This window comes from Oryctolagus cuniculus, chromosome 2 (assembly GCF_964237555.1).
Source record: "Oryctolagus cuniculus chromosome 2, mOryCun1.1, whole genome shotgun sequence".
In the NCBI taxonomy this organism is placed as follows: domain Eukaryota; kingdom Metazoa; phylum Chordata; class Mammalia; order Lagomorpha; family Leporidae; genus Oryctolagus; species Oryctolagus cuniculus.
The window spans coordinates 44,941,948-44,959,049 of NC_091433.1; the positions used below are offsets into that span (position 1 = coordinate 44,941,948).

The 17,102-nt window shown below is 43.3% G+C and overlaps 1 protein-coding gene across 2 annotated transcripts in view; it reads left to right on the top strand.

Annotated features, from left to right (window-relative positions):
- The window catches only part of KIF13B (kinesin family member 13B), a 216,976-nt gene that overhangs the window by 188,794 nt on the left and 11,080 nt on the right, over positions 1–17,102 (top strand). For both annotated transcript variants that reach the window (XM_051842522.2, XM_051842523.2), the window contains one exon: positions 893–1,026. In XM_051842522.2, coding sequence (XP_051698482.2) covers positions 893–1,026 — 134 coding nt within the window. The remainder of the gene's footprint in view (positions 1–892; positions 1,027–17,102) is intronic.

Consider the following 17,102-nt stretch of genomic DNA (forward strand, 5'->3'; position numbering starts at 1 on the left):
CTGCACCTCTGAGCCCAGCCTTTTGTAATTAACTATCGATAATAATATAGTTAATTCAGGACATCTCTCCCTGTCTTATGAAAACAATGCAAATACCACCCTTTTCCCAAAATACCACTTTTATCATCTTCCTTCACTAAATAGTTACAAAAAATTTGAAGTCAATGAGTAAGTCATATTGAACTCTAAGATTCACAGTCTACATGGAGAGCTACACATGGGTGTTACCGGCTGTGGGACTTAAAAATCAAGTCCTGTTTTATTCTATGTCAGAAGTCAGTGCTTGTACCACTTGGTGACTAGGAGGCGGGTGGATTACCCTGCAGATTCCCATAGGAACACTTCAGACTACAACATTTTGGAAGCAGCACAGTTACTGCCATTAAGTTGGAAAAGGAAACACCATTGTGTTTCAGGGTACATTAATATGTTTTTCTTATATATTTTTAGAAGATTGATTTACTTATTTGAAAGGCATAGAGACAGATTGATCAATCAGTCTTCCATCTGCTGGTTTACTCCTCCAAATGGCTGCAACAGCTAGGCTGGGCCAGGCAAAAGCCAGAAGCCACAGACTACATTTGGGTCTCCCATGTGGATGACGGAGACGCATGTATTTGAGCCGTCTTCCACTACTTTCCCAGTGCATTAGCAGGGAGCTGGGTCAGAAGTCGAGCAGCCAAGACTTCAATTGGCAGTCTGATATGGAATACTGGCATTGCAAGTGGCAGCGTAGCCTGGTGTACTACAGCACCAGTCCCTAATGATAATTATTAAGGGAATTTAAAAGATATATTGTTAGATTTGCTTACAAATAATATTTGGAAAATTCACAGGAAAAGATTCTGTGTCAATGTTTATGTCTTTTTCTCCCTTTCAATATTGTTGACAGGACTTGGTAGCTTTGCAGCCTCCTACTTGAATCCGGTAAAATCCTTTGTGCCACAGATGCCAAAGCTGCTGAAGTCTCTCTTTCCTGTCCGCGATGAAAAGAGGGGCAAACAGCTCCCACCCCTGACACATCAGGTACAGAGCACCAGGAAGGCAGCAGTGCATATTTTTAAAATAAATTGCTGGTAGTGATGCTGTTGTGCTGAAGCCAGAGGGAGAAGGGTAGCGACTGTGAGGGCTTCGGAACTGGGCTTTGAGACCGAGTAAAAGCTTGTGATAATTTCTCTTCCACTCTCTTCAGAGATAACAGAGCTGTTTAAACTTATTGACACACTCCATCCTTTTTGCTTTTAAAATTGCCAAGTACGCTACTAATGTGATTTATGGTAATATCACTTAGAGCAACAATAGTAAAATTTATGAAGTGCACTTAGTGTTGTTTGTGTACTGCCAAGTAGAAAATGTAATTCTATTTTTAATTCTTGATTTCATTTCTTTTTTTCAAACAATTTTATATCATGACTGTCCTTCCCTCTCAACCTCTGTTTCCTGGGCTGTGGATAAACCTGTGCTCTGACTGAAAAGTGATCACTTGTCTTATTTCCTTTTTGCTCAAAACTCTCAGCCCTGGGATAAATGTTAGAGAAAATGCTTTCACAGTTTTCCAGACAATCAGGAAGCTGCTGTTGGGCAGTGGCGAATGGAAACCCTGTTGGAAATGCAGTTTCTAGCCTTATGTAGGTGTTAACTCAGCAAAAAATGATAAATGAGGATTTATTTATACTCATTCAAAAACACATACAGTGCAAGTTCAGTTGTTGAAGTAGGTCTTTTGACATCAGGTTCTTTGAAACATTCAAATTGCAGAAGTGCAGTTGAGTAGTAGACCTGACTGTTGAAAGGATTCTCTGAAGTCTGTGAGTATGCATTTTCAAGGGAGATGGAGTTCGTTTTATTCGACTGCTGTGTGGATATAAAGTTTTTCCAATCTAGCATCACACAAGCATACACATAAACACGGTAGATGAGAAACATGACTCATCGAGACTTAGGAAACGTTTAGACACAGAGCGTCCTTGACGGCCATCGAAGTGAATCTGTGGCTGTGGAAACTGAGTCACAGGGACTGAGTAGGCAGAACTGACTTTTACTGGTGTGTGTTGTGTCTGTTAGTCTGTCCTACGTTGCTTCACAAAGGATGATTCCTCAGCTGTCTGTCAGAATCACCAAGGCAGCTTTTAAAAAACAACAGTTTTCAACCTGCCTTAGTAAACCTTAGATAGCCTGCCTGGGGATAACTTATAATCTACATTTATAAGCACCCAAGGAGATTCTTATTCACATTAAGATTGGATAAATTTTGTTTTTCCATTGCTGTTTGCTAAAGGCTAAGCTATCCAGGAAATTACAATAGTGTTGAAAAAATAGCCCACTGTATTTACAACTATGATTTTTAAAGCTATTTTCAGTTTTTTAAAAATATAAGGCAGAGGGAGAGAGAGATGTTTTCCATCTGTTTGTTCACTTCCCAAATGGCTGCAATGGCCAGGTCTAGGCCAAGCAAACCTGGAATTCCATCCACATCTCGCCCATACAGATGGCAGGGACCCAGACACTTTGGCCACCTTCTGCCACTTTCCCAGGCACACAGGCAGGGAGCTGGATCGGAAGTGGAGCAGCCAGGACTCTGACCAGTGCCCATATGCGATGCCATTGTTGGCAGGCATTGCCTTAACCTCCTATACCACAACACTAGCCCCTGTTTTCGGTTTTTGATACAGCAAGTCAAATCACTTGCTGCACCTTTCTGTGTAAATAATTGTTTCTCTGGATATGAAAGAAAAATGTGTTAGAAACAAATCTAGTGATTGGAGGATAACTAATATTTCTGTAATGCCCAAGTTCAGAGAAATTGTCATGGAATATTTGTAAGACTTCTTAAGCAATTTTTATTCATGTGCTCAAATGCATTGGTTTCTTTTTTAAGCACACATGAGCAGAAAGTATTGAAGAAACTGGCCTTGTATAAATATTTCATATTTCAGAAATAAATGAAAATTTAAGTCTAGAGTGACCTTGATGCAGAAGCCCAGTAGAGGAGCTGTAACGTTCCAGTTGCTTTGTGAAAAAACCCTGCTCCAGGGAAGGTGTTTCTCGGTTCTCCAGGTCACGAGGGAGCTGAGTCATGCTCCTGCTATCTCTTGTCATCTCACTGACTGCGCAGGAGCACCGTGCCCGCCACACTTAATGTCCCTAGGCCTTGGCGCTCCTCCTTGGGCCTGGTTTGCTGCTGCGGATTCCTCAGTCCTTCTCTGGAATGGTGTATTCCAGCAAGTCTCGAACACAAAGGTGCTCTGAGCTCCATCGTAGGCCAGCCCTCTTTAAAAACAAAAAAACCCAAACCTCTATTTCTTTCCTTTGATGTTTTTGTCTGTCTCACAGCTTTAACTTGACGGAAAGCAGCTGGAGTGATCTTTCACAGCCTTACATCAGGCCTGGAAGCCTCCAGTGCTTCCCGCTGACACCGAGTAGAGCCCCAGCTTTGTCCTGTGGCCTGCAGCGTCCTCCAGGGCCCCACGGCCTGCCCCTCACTCTGTTTTCCTTTTGTCTTCCTCTTTGCTCCCCATCCTCAGCCATATTTGCCACCTTTTAACTCATGAGCACACAAGGCACATTTCAGTCTCAGGGGCTTTGGCATTTGCCTTTCAATGTCCTTGCAGAGCCTCTAGGTCTCTTGTGGCGTGATCTGCTGTTAGAGCCACCACGAAAGGTTGCGCCAAAGAAGTACTGTTGAGTCTAGAGTGGCTGTTCTTGACCAGGTATTTCATAAACAACCTCCTCCACCACACATACTGTATGTTACCATGTTGACTCTGCTGATTGTGTGCATTGATGATCTCGCCTCTAGAGCGTGAACCTCTGGGGCAGGGCTCAGGGCACTGAGAACCGTGCCTGTGTGGGAGACACAAGGTGGCTCTGGTTGACCATTGATGGGCACCAGATTATAATTCAGACTGCGTGGACCAGGGTCATTCAGAAGTGGAAAGGGGCGTCTTGATGGTTTAGGAGCGGGAATTTGAAGTGTCAGAACACATTCATGAGCTTTCTTTCCTATGTCAATGGAAATTTCACTAAAGAATATTCTTAAAAGAGAGGAAAAACTTTAGTTTTTCATTTTGGATTTAATTGATCAAAGGTGCCTATGCATCTTTCTTATACTCATATGCATATGTGTGTTTACTGTCTCTGCTAAAACTCTGAGAAGTAAATTTTAAATGACAACATCAACATAAATGTTTCCCTTACTTGGAGCCCTTCAGATATGCTTTAAGTTGGTATACTCCAAACAGAAATGGAGCACTTCAGTGCCAGTGGAATTGCAAAATAGTAGTAAGAAGAAAAGTGTGATACAGGCTAGACTCCTTTAGGGTTTATTTCATTATTTTTTAAAATCTTCATAATAATGGAATCCCATTTACTAGAATATCAGATTTGATACCTACAAGTGGAGGTTCTGACTTAAAGAAAAAAACAAAAAAACTCTGCTTCTCTTCCTTGTGGAGTCTCCAGGGAAAAAGTATCTTTTTCTTTATTTCTTTTAACTTTTATTTAATAAACATAAACTTCCAAAGTACAACTTTTGGATTATAGCGGCTTTTTTCCCCATAACCACCCTCCCACCTGCAACCATCCCATCTCCCACTTCCTCTCCCATCCCATTCTTCATCAAGATTCATTTTCAATTATCTTTGTTTTTTTTTTTAACTTTTTAATGAATATAAATTTCCAAAGTAACAGCTTATGGATTACAATGGCTTTTACCCCCCCATAACTTCCCTCCCACCCACAACCCTCCCCTCTCCCGCTCCCTCTCCCCTTCCATTCACATCAAGATTCATTTTCAATTCTCTTTATATACAGAAGATCAATTTAGTATATACTAAGTAAATATTTCAACAGTTTGCACCCACACAGACACACAAAGTATAAAGTACTGTTTGAGTACTACTTAAACCGTTAATTCTCATAGTACAACACACTAAGGACAGAGATCCTACATGGGGAGTAAGTGCACAGTGACTCCTGTTGTTGATTTAACAATTGACACTCTTATTTATGACGTCAGTTGTCACCCGAGGCTCTTGCCATGAGCCGCCAAGGCTATGGGAGCCTCTTGAGTTCACCAACTCCGATTCTGTTTAGACAAGGCCATGGTCAAAGTGGGAGTTCTCTCCTCCCTTCAGAGAAAGGTACCTCCTCCTTTGAAGGTATCTTTTTTTCAAACCAGTGTTCACTTTCCAGTTCTCTCTGCTTCAGGAGGGAAAGAGGGGAGAAGGTAGTCCATCATGTGCTTAGACCACCGCCAGTCTTAACAGCCTGAGGGTATTCAGCTGGACCTCATCCAAGCACTGCCCCTGCTTCTCCAGTTGTCTTGCTGGGGTCCTACCTTAAGGGGGAACCCAGAGAGGGTGAGAGACCTGGCTGGCAAATGGCACAACTGTTGTCGTCTTCATCTAACTAGCAGACTCTCTCCAGGTAGCATCTGGCTGCACTTGTGTTTTGAAAAGCAGTATTAGCTCATTTCCTTCGTCAGTGAGCAGTCAGTGCAGTTCTTCTCTTACGTTACCCAACTACTTACATGAGGAACTTCAGATACATTTCCGAAATTCTTCAACTTGATTCTGTTATAGCATTCCTAGGATATCAAGATTGTTTTGGAATTTTTTAAAATGCATATGTTCTAGCTGACATCTAGACACTTTTGAAAGTTACTGTCTGTGTGCGTTTGAGCCACAAAGGGAGCATTGAACATTATAGGGCCTACGGCAGAGCCCTGTCACCTGCAAGTAGAGGTTGCTCCTCAAGCCAGACAGACAAACCCACACGTTTTAGCTCTCTTTGCCCAGTGACTGCCATCTCCACTCCACTTTTGTCCCCCCTTCTACCAAAGAGAGTATGAGAGACTTTGTGAGATTTGTTACAGAGATTTAGTGGCTTCTGTGTCCATGGCTTTCTCTGTCTGAAACAAAGCCGATGCTGTTGCCCATTGCTAGACAACCCTGTTTGCAGACTGGCTTTGCCATCATTTCGTGGAAGCTTCTAATGGTGCAACTTAGCAGCAGCTTCAGTCCCCATTTCACTCCTTTTCCAGTCTGTCTGTCTTATACTGCTAGTCTCTGTGTTAGGGCACCAATGCCTGTGAACTAGTCAAATGATCATTAAATAAGCACTGTTGGATGTTTAGATATTTAGAATAACATCAAAGATAGAATCCAGAGAAAGACAAATCAGTGCATATATCTAAAAGGAATCTGGATCAATTCTGTATGGGGGAAGTAAATACTGATGTTAATATTGCATAAGATGTACTTGTTGAATATTATGGGTAGTGGTGAAATAAGCCTGTGAATATAGAGTGGATTGAGTGCCTATCCTTGTACAAATTAAAGAAAAAAAGGAAGAAGGAGCTTAGGGGAGGGAAGGGAAGTATGGTTATCTTCTCAAAACTGTACCTATGAACTGCCTGAAATCTGTTCTATTAATTAAAAAAAGATGTGCAGATGTTAAACAGTAGTAATGTTGCTTCAAGTTTGTAATGTGAAGCAGCTTGAAAAACTAGACGAAATCTCCCAGTTGTCGTGGGGACCTGTGGGGAGAGCACGCGGTGACCGTACAGCACACATTTAAGAAGAGGTTTTACTTCTACCCCACTCCTGCTTTCTCCTCTCATCATTTACAAAGTGGTTTTGCTGCCCCTTTCCCACAATTACACTGGGACCGATATGAAGACTTCCATGTTTAGGTTTTTATCCCAGTTGAGTTTAGAGGCCTGAAACTCCTCCTCTGAAGCAGACAAAGCAGTGAGAGGATTCACAGCGCTCCGCCTAGGCTTCCCAGCCTGCCGGGAATCATCAGACAACACAGGTTACTGCTTGTGGCTCTGGATTTATTACAGCTAGGAGTACAGTGGCCAGTTGGAGTTCTCTCAGAAAATAACATCAGCGGTGATTTATGAGGCAGGATTACAGGAGTTATTTATAGCTTGAGCTAACAGTGACTGAGAGAGCTAGCTGTCGAGGCACTCGCGGGCTAGCAGTACTGAAGGAGGTGAAGATCTGGTTAGGATGATGTTGCTGGAGCAATGAGATGAAAGTCAGAGGTAGTAAAAATGCAATTAAGAAAGCGAATGGTAACAACTGAGAAGAAGTAAAATGACTTATAGATAGCAAGGTATTCTGTTACACCAAAACAACAGTGAAATTTCTGTTCTATTTTTCTGAAAAACAGGAAATTTTTGAGACCATCAAATCATCCAGGTAAGGACTGAGGACTAGGGACAGAATTTTTTTTTTAAAGATTTATTTATTTATTTGCAAGTCAGAGTTAGAGAGAGAGGAGAGGAAGAGAAAGAGAGAGGTCTTCCATACGATGGTTCACTCCCCAATTGGCCACAATGGCCGGAGCTGTGCTGATCCGAAGCCAGGAGTTTCTTCTGGGTCTCCCACATGGGTACAGGGGCCCAAGGACTTGGGCATCTTCTACTGCTTTCCCAGGCCACAGCAGAGAGCTGGATTGGAAGTGGAGCAGCTGGGTCTCCAACTGGCGCCCATATGGTATGCCGGCGCTTCAGGCCAGGGCATTAACCTGCTGTGCCACAGCCTGGCCTAGGACAGGTTCTGTTTGTTGCAGTCATTCCTCCTGTTTCCACTGGTCGAGTAGGTGGAATTGAGGCACATGTTATGTATCAAAGAATGATGATCAGAGAAGTGCTTATAGGGACTGGTGTTAGAGTGCAGTGGCTGCCCCACTTCCCCTCCAGCTCCTGCTAATAATGCGTGTAGGAAAGCAGCCTAGGCCCCTGCTACCGTGTGGGAGACCTGGATGGGGTTCCAGGGTCTTGGCTTTGACCTGGCCATTGTGGCCATTCTGGAGAGTGAACCAACAGATGGAAAAATCTCTCTTCCCCCCTCCCTCTCTCACTGTAATTCTTTATTTCAAGTAAAATCTTTAAGAAGAAACCTCTTAATCAGAGTGTCCTTGATATATTCAGACAAGAATGTTCAATTCCCTCCCTCCTGCAAAGATGTGGGGATACATAACCACAGAGAAATGGAGTGGAAAGATTGTTTATTAACTTGATCTTTGGAAGCAGCAGGTTCTCGGGTCAAGGTGCTGTTATTTTCTTGGTCTTATACTTTAGTATTATGTATAAGATAGGTTAGGAAGTGTTTGTGGATGTTCGTATAAAATAGGAGTTAATAGTTTTTTCTTCTAAAAGTCTTTTAATTTACAAAATCTTTTTTTTTTATTTTTATTTTATTTTTTGACAGGCAGAGTGGACAGTGAGAGAGAGAGAGACAGAGAGAAAGGTCTTCCTTTGCCGTTGGTTCACCCTCCAATGGCCGCCGCGGCCAGCGCGATGTGGCCGGCGCACCGCGCTGATCCGATGGCAGGAGCCAGGAGCCAGGTGCTTTTCCTGGTCTCCCATGGGGTGCAGGGCCCAAGCACCTGGGCCATCCTCCACTGCACTCCCGGGCCACAGCAGAGGGCTGGCCTGGAAGAGGGGCAACCGGGACAGAATCCGGCGCCCCGACCGGGACTAGAACCCGGTGTGCCGGCGCCGCTAGGCGGAGGATTAGCCTAGTGAGCCGCGGCACCGGCCTAATTTACAAAATCTTTAGGCTTGAACATACTCATAAAGACTTACATTTCTCATTTTTATGGAGATTTGTTTTTGTTTGTAATCAGTTTCTGTCTGCATTCCAGAAGTGCAGGGATACCACACTGAAAGAGGTGGCAGCTGACAAAATTACTGCCTTTGACCTTCTGATGCAAGTTTAGTAACCAATCTGGAAAATAATGAACTGCAATTAATGAAATCTGTACTCATATTCAAGTGTGTTTCTCAGACAGCACATAAAATAATTGAAAGAACTTCCTGCTCTCTAATTAGTTAGATTGAATTAATTTGGCATAATAGCTTTTTTCGTGTATCTAGAAGTTTGTGTTCAGATGAAGCTATATTTATGCACTGCAGAGTTAGGGACTGTAAATGACATGTTTGATTAATCTAGGGAATTAAAGAGTTAATGGTCAGACTTAATTTCCACAATCGAAAGTACAGTCACACGTCCAGCCTGTCTCTGTGTTAGTGTCTGCCGCCTTTGGTTAGGGATGCCTTATCAATCCCAGGGATATTTTTCCTAATATCAGCATAGCTTCAAGAGTGGTGGGCATATGAAGCTTTGAGTACACAGAGCAATACCCTGCAGATCTCTGGTACTGATTGGAAGATGCGTGGATAATTATCCATGTTTCATTAGAGTGATTCTTCCGTATATAAAACGGGGAAATGAGCACAAGCGATACTTCTTCCATTTTACACAAGGATACTGTTTTAGGCTAATCATACTTAGACTCCCTGGTGAAAGAAACTTGTGTCTTGAATAAGAGCTCACCATCAACTAAGCAACATAAGAAAGCCTATCTATACCTTGTTTTCTAGCCGTCAGTTTTTCTTAGCCATCTGGGTTATCTAGAAAAAACAGTACATGTGACTGTTTTCTCTACAATTTAATACCACCCATGATAAATGTACATGGACATGGTCTGCCGCATCCACTAAGTTCTGGAATAAACAAAGGGAAATTTGCCCAGGCCTTGTGACCTTGTAGAGCAGACTTTTTTTTTTTTTTCTTCAATTTAAAGCATCTGATTTCCATTCAGGTACTTTGGTTGATGAATTCTTATTTAGCTGCTGTTAGGAGACTCTTATCTCTGTTTTTCAAAAATTGGTTATTTTGAGAGGCAGGGAAACAGAGCTCCCGTCTGCTAGTTCACTCCCCAAATGTCTGCAGCTGCTGGGACTGGGCCAGGTTGGAGCCAGGAGTAACTCAGTCTGAGTCTCCCGTGAGGGTAGTAGGGACCCAACCAATAGAGCCATCACTGTACCTGCCCAAGGTCTGCATTAGCAGTGGAGTCAGGAGTTGGAGTTAAGGATGAAACCCAGGTACTGTGATTAAACCCCTGGGCCAAAATGCCCCTACTTTCATCTCAGCTTTTGTTTTGACCCAGAAATTTTTAAGTCCCAGCTGCTCGACTTCTGATGCAGCTCCCTGCTAATGCCCCTGGGAAAGCAGTGGAGTCCTTGGGCCAATGTACCCATGTGGGAGATCTGGAAGAAGCTCCTGGCTTTGGCCTGGCCCAGCTCCAGCTGTTGTGGCCATTATTTTTTGGGGGGGAGGGGTGAACCAATGGATGGAAGATCTCTCCCTCCCTCTCTCTCTCTAGCTCTGCCTTTCAGATAAAATAAATCTTACACAAACAGAAAACTAGTTGAAGAGGCCTGTGTGCTGGTCATTTTTGGGAATGGGCATTTAGTATTTTTTAAACCAGGAGTTGGCAAGTGTTTTGTGTTAAAGGCCATATAGTAAATTTTTTAGGTTTCTAAAGAGCCAGTTGGCAAACATAACTAGGTTTTACGGTCACGTTGTCTGTCAAAACTAATCATAGATGATATTAAACAAGTCTGGTTGTGTTCCCATAAAACTTTATTTATAACCTAGGATTGAATTTTACATAATTTTTGCATCATAAAGTAATCTTTTGATATATGTTAACCATTAGGAATATAAAAGCAGTTTCTTAGCTCACAGGGCATAATGACAAGCTGGATTTAAATTTTTTTTTTTAAGGTTTTTAGATTAATAACCTTTCCTTAATAAACTTTCTATGATTTAAGTTCTTGCATCATTTTGGATGAAGTACATAATAACCTTTTCCAAAATATATTTTTTCATGTAAATATTTAAATTAGTTTTACCAATGATCATGTAGGTTTGGTTTTGTTTTTTAAGATTTATTTGGGCTGGTGATGTGGTGTAGTGAGCTGGAATCCTATATGGCTACCAGTTTGTGTCCCAGCTGCTCCTCTTCCAATCCAGCTCTCTGCTGTGGCCTGGGAAAGCAGTGAAAGATGGTCCAAGTGCTTGGGCCCCTGTACCCACATGGGAGACCCAGAGGAAGCTCCTGGCTCCTGGCTTCAGATCAGCTCTGCTCTGGCTGTTGCAGCCATTTGGGGAGTGTTATATATCTTAATGTTAGCCATCGCAAAGCACACCGGACACTGGAGTAAGGGAAAGGGTTTATTGGGGAACACCCTACAGACCGGAGTGAAAGGGCGGCGAAGGAAAAAGAGAAAGAGAGTATAAGAGAGAAACAGAGAGGAGAGGAGCTAGCAAGGAGAGAAGATAGAGCAGAGGAGAGAGGAGAGCAGAGCCAAGAGCCCAGAGGAGGAGGCTAGAGAGAGGAACCGAGAGAGAGCAGGAGAGAAGGGGCCAAGAGAAAGGAACCAAGAGCCATGAGACCAGAGGAGGAGGCTAGAGGGACTGAAAGAGAGCAGGAGAGAAGGGCCAAGAGAGAAGAGCCAAGAGACCAGAGCGGGAGGCTGAAGAGAGAGTGCTGGAGAGAAGGACAGAGAGAGAGCTCATGTTCAGGAACAGGCCCTTTTAAAACTTTGCCTGAGGGCGGGCAGGGAAGCAGGAGCAGCGATTCCCATTAGGATGGTGGTGGAGCCTGGCTCAGGTAGCTGGGCCACGTGTGCTAGTTTCCTAACAGGGAGTGAACCAGTGGATAGAAGATCTTTTTTCTGTCTCCCCTTCTCTCCCTGTCTGTAATTCTGCCGCTCAAATAAATAAATATTTAAAAAATTTTATTTGAAAAGCAGAGTGACAGAGCAGTGGTCATGGGGGATCTCCCATCTGCTAGTTCACTCCCCAAATGCCCACTACAGCCAGGGCTGGGCCAGGCTGGAGCCAGGAGCTCCATCCAGATCTCCCATGTGAGTGGCAGGAACCCAGGTACTTGAGCCACCCCCTGCCTGCCCCAGGACAGAAGTTTTTAACATAAACTATCTATTCTCATAATCAGAAGCTGTACATTTTCTGGCAACTCCAGAAGTGTCAGTTAATATTTAAAATTCTATTTATGTAATATTTAATGATAAATTAGACTAACATGTAATACAACAAAATAAGTCTATATGGTCTGTATGTTAGTTTTTCCTTGAATCAAGTGATAAAATATTGATGAGAAGTGGGCCTTTTTGCTTTATGTAATTAAAGTTAATAGGAATATTGGGCCTTAGACCCCACATTGCTGTTTTTGGTGAGTGTAGAGACTGTGGCTTATGCTGTGTCCCCAGCTTCTTGCACATCCTTAGAATATGGTAGGAACCTGGCACATCTTGTAAGTTAATAAAACCTCAAGTTCTTTGAAAGAAAATAGAGTAATTTTACATCCTAAATTTTGAGGGAACTGATGAACACAATTAGAAACTTTGAATTTTTAGATCAAATATGCTGAATGATTGTTTTAAAATGTACTTAGGGTATGCCAACTCAGAAATCTTTGAAGACAACATGCAGATTTCCTAAGATTATAACTGTGATACTCACCAGTGTACTTAAGCGTGCCTTATGTGCCTGGCTCCTCGCCAAGGACTTGGTGTGCATTGTCTCAACAGCAGTGCTGAGTTGACCAGCACTGTTCAGCAGAAACAGAATGCGAGCCGTGTAATTTAAAATTTTCTAATAGCCACATGTAAGAAATTAAAAATAAAATAATACAGCTTATGTAACCTAGTCTGTTCAAACATTGTTACATCAATCCTGTAATCAATAGAAAAAACTGTTGGGATATTCACCAATAGTGCAGATGCCTCAAAATCAGCTGTCTCTTTATATTTCTAGCACATCCTAATTCATTGAGAATAGTCTGCATTTAGAGCATATACAGTTTAAAGTTGAAAAAGTAGATCCACATGTCCAGGCTGAGGATCTCACATATACTTAAACGCACTTCAGTTTTTTAAGTTCCATTAATTAAAATTCAGTGAAGTGAAAAATGACTTCCTCGGTCACATGAGCCACATTTTAAGTGCCCGGTGGCCACGTGTAGCAGTGGCTGCCTGTCCAGTGAGAGCACCCTTGCTGAGGGAACCTGAGAGAAGGTTAAGTGCCTTGCCTAAGGTTACAGAGCTGGTGAGTGGCAGAACTGAGCCATATATTCAGAAAACAGAATGAAATGCACACATGTGATTGTAAGAGTTCAGCTAAATTTGATTAATAATAGCCAGGTGATAATGTTTGTGGAATCAGTAAGGGATTTGAAGGAGTGGCCCAGCCCAGCCATGGAAATACACTGAACAGGACCTGTCCACAGTTCCTCCCCTTCCGCATTCCTTTCTGGAAAGCCTGGGTGTGGTGGGAGTCCTTGACAGCCTTGGAAACGGACATCTTCAAGTTTGTATTTCAGAAAGCTCCCTCGGGCTATAGCCTGGAAGATTGATTTGTGGAGACTGTTAAAGTGCATCTGAAAATCTCACGAGGGATATTAATATTGGTAGGAATCTGTGCTTGATACGTTGGTACTGTGATACTCTCGTTGCGGGGGGCACGTGGCAGGCAGGGTAGCAGCGTGCGTGGGAGGACCAGCTGGTGTCTTCTCTCTGCCCCAGATGCTGCTGCTTAGCTCACTGGAAGATGGGTGGGTGATGTCTTCCAAATGCACAGCTCCAGAGGCAACACCAACAAAGTTCTGCTCTATCAGTTAGAAGGCGATTAGGAAGCATGGCTGCCAGGTGGACAGAAAGGCTGCGGGCACCCTGGCAAGTTGGAGCTGGAAGTTGAAGGCAGGGTGGGGCAGGGCCTGGTGTGCTCTGCCAGCCACCTCCCAACTCCTCTTCCCACTCTTCTGGGCAAACCACCCCTCCCCTGATTAGCATAACCTTTTCAAAAAGGATGTTTCTATTGAGGAGGTTATTGCTGAGCCTGGATCTTTAGATAAGTAGGCATGGCTGATATTTTTTCCATGTGGGGTAACTTTCATCAGAGCATTCTGAAGATGAAGAAGTGCTCGGTTATGGCTGCACTCTGCTTGCTTCATGTGCTTATGTTTTCTCCCACTTTAGCAGAAGGAAATTGAGAGATTGGTCTTTGCTTAGTTGCAGTAAAAACTAAGCCTCATTTCTCCTGTTGTATATTCCCTTAAAAATAATTTCCTATACTGGAATTTAAATCATTAGTATAGGGGGAGAAAAAGATATACAGGATTGTACTAATTTAGCCAACAGGTGAAGAATTACATTGAAGCGTCCGTTGAACTCTGAGCAAGGGGTGATTATCAGGAAAGATTTCTTTTCAAACAAGAAAGCAACTCATTAGAAAACTCAGTGTTGGTAAAGTTTAAATTATTTCCTGCATCTGCTACCTCCTCTCCCACATCTCTACTCTTACACCTGAATTTCCAAGTGTTTGTTCTTTTCCAAATTCTATATAACCATACAGTTCTGTCTTCTGTTATTTCTTAGGTAATTCATGAATTTATTTATCCATTCACCGAACTGTAGGTTACTGTTCCATGTAAGGAAACAGAGACAAATGATACTTAACTCCCTCTCCTTTAAGAGCTTGTTTAGAGACGCTCCTTTAGAGCCACGGACACAAGTGACCGCACAGTACAGGACAGTGCTGTAGATGCTGTAGTGTGTGCGTGTCTTGGGGTGACAGTTTTGGGAAGCTGAGGTCATGCTGGAACTGAGACTTCAGAGTGAATAGGTATTCCCCAGGTGGAGTGTGCTTCCCTAGGAGAAGGTAGAGCATGAGGGAAGGTCTGGAAGAGCAGAGCGTACAGGGAGTTCAGAGTGATGTAGTAAAATGAGCAAGTCAAGGGCAGCCTCGTGGGGGAATTTCTGTGTCATGCTGAGCACTTGGAAGTTCATTCTTCTGGGCAGACAGATCTCCAAAATAGCTTTGATATCAAGCTGTGAAATTGCAAGTCTGTCTTCTCTGTGTATGTGACAATTAAAAGCAGAGTTTAAAGAACAGCAACCTCTAGGGTGGGCATTTGGCACAGTAGTTAAGACATGGCATGGGATGCCCACACCTCATATCAGATTGCCAGGGTTTGAGTCTCAGCTGCACTTCCGATTGTAACCCCCTGCTAATATGCACCGTGAGAGGCAGCAAATGATAGCTTAAGGAGGTGGGCCCATGCCACCCACGTGGAGGACCTGGATTGAGTTCCTGGCTCTGGCTTCTGCCCAACAAGGGGTGGTGGTAGGCATTTCAGGAATTTTCTAGCATATGGAAGGTCTTGCCCTTGCCATCCCCTCGCCTCCCTCTCTCTCTCCAGTAAGTCAGTTTTAAAGAACAGCAGGATCAGATCTGAAAAGTGGCCACCACAATTTCCCTGCACTGTTGTGCTGCCTGGGTAGGCGTGGTAGGTGGCATGACTGCAGGTTCTCCTGGCTCGGGAGAGCTTAGTCCTTTTCTGTCCCCGTCACCAACTTGAGAGCAACCTGAATGCATTTAACTCTTCGGTAAATGCTGTCTGAGCTTCGGATTCCGCTGTGTGAAATGCCGATAATTATACTTATATTCGCTTGCCTCATGGGACTTCTCCTTAATATTTATAGCTGCAAAATACTTTGCAGTCATTTTTATTAATAGTTACCAGATGTGTCGTAAGTATTAATGAACTTACGATCTGAAATGTTTTGAGCTCCTGAAATAGGAGGCAACTGCTTGCACAGGGGATATGCAAACGAGCATTAAAATGCAAACAATACACATTTGGAAATTTGAGCTATTATGTATGAAGGACAAATGGCACAGTTAAGATTTCAATATGCTTTGTAGATTTATTTGGTACCCTTAAAAAGGTTGCTGGATTCATCACATGCCATTGCCAAATATAGAAGGCTCAGGACCCCCAGCCCCCGCCTGCAGATGCGGGCACACACACATACACTCGCATTCCTTAGCATACATACACACATACACTCGCATTCACTTCTTCAAATCATCCAACTTCCTGGGCATCATCTTCCGTTTCCCCAGTCTCCACAGACATCTGTTGCCGAATCGTCTCCTTTATGTCTGTGAACTTCCCTTCCTATTTCCTTTTTCTCTTAGCATCCAAATTTGGGCTCTTATTAGCTCTCTCAGTGGAACAACTGAAGTAATCTCTCTGTTTCAAAAATTTATTGGGAAGGGAGAGAGATTTGAAATGCCCACAGTAGCAAAACTGAGAGCTAGAAATTTGATCCAGGTCTCCCATATGGGTGGCAGGGCCCTGACTATTTGAGCCATCACCTGCTGCCTTGGAAGCTAGAATTGGGAGTGGAACTAAGGCTCCAACCCAGGCATTGCGATACAGATTGCGGGCATCCAAGGCAGCAGCTTAATTGCTACACCAAAGGAATACACCTGGAATTTCTTAGTTGATCATGCTAATGTTAGTATCTCCCCTGGATAAGGATTAGACATCTCAAAACATACTTCTCTCATGGCTTCAGTCAGAAACTTATGGTAAGCAAACAAGGCCACCTCCATCTGCCCTAACCCTTCTCTCTGCTGGTTAGTCTAGAGAGATCTCCATTTTCTAAGACCTGGAAAACTTAGTTGCTTTTCCAGGGATAGAGGGACCACTTGGCACGCAGCTTGGCCCCTCTGCCATCCCACCTTTGTCATGTTGCTCGAGGCCAGCCTCGTCATAAAATTGCCCCATGAAGTTTTTCCAGGCCCATTTTATTTAGGGCCCCATGCTCCTCTGCAATCCTTCGCGTTGGAAACTTTGATTGGGATCCCTGTCCCATACGGGACTTTTCGGTTATGTACTTGTGCATTCCTCCCCCGGAGTAGCTTGTCAGTAGGTTGGGAGCCAGACCCTGTACCCTCCTGATGTTTGGGTTGCCCATGGGCAGCACTTGACATGGTGCCCTGTGCGTTGTAAGCCCTGGTAGTCTTTGTTGAGCGGAATTGACATCAACAGAACCAGTGTTGGATTGCATATGTTCCTTAAATGTGTTCTCACAAATATTTTTAAGCACCTGCCGAATTTTTCTAATCACATTGAGTCGTTAAAGTGTAAATTATGTTTGTGCTCTAATTGAGTCATTTAAAAAAAAAGTTTCATCCTACCAGTTACCCTTACATTCTTGGTAGGTTTTTATATTTTTGTTTATTTTTGTTTTTGTTTTTAATTCTTCCCCTAAGCAGAGGAGATGATTTATTGTACACATGTTATGCTTGGCCACAACTGAGAACAGAGCTAGTCCAGAATGTCCCAGGCCCAGGACAGAGGGCATCAGGGACTGTTTTGGTGTCAGCAGAGTGGATCTCATAGGTGGTTTCAGTGATCCACTGGCG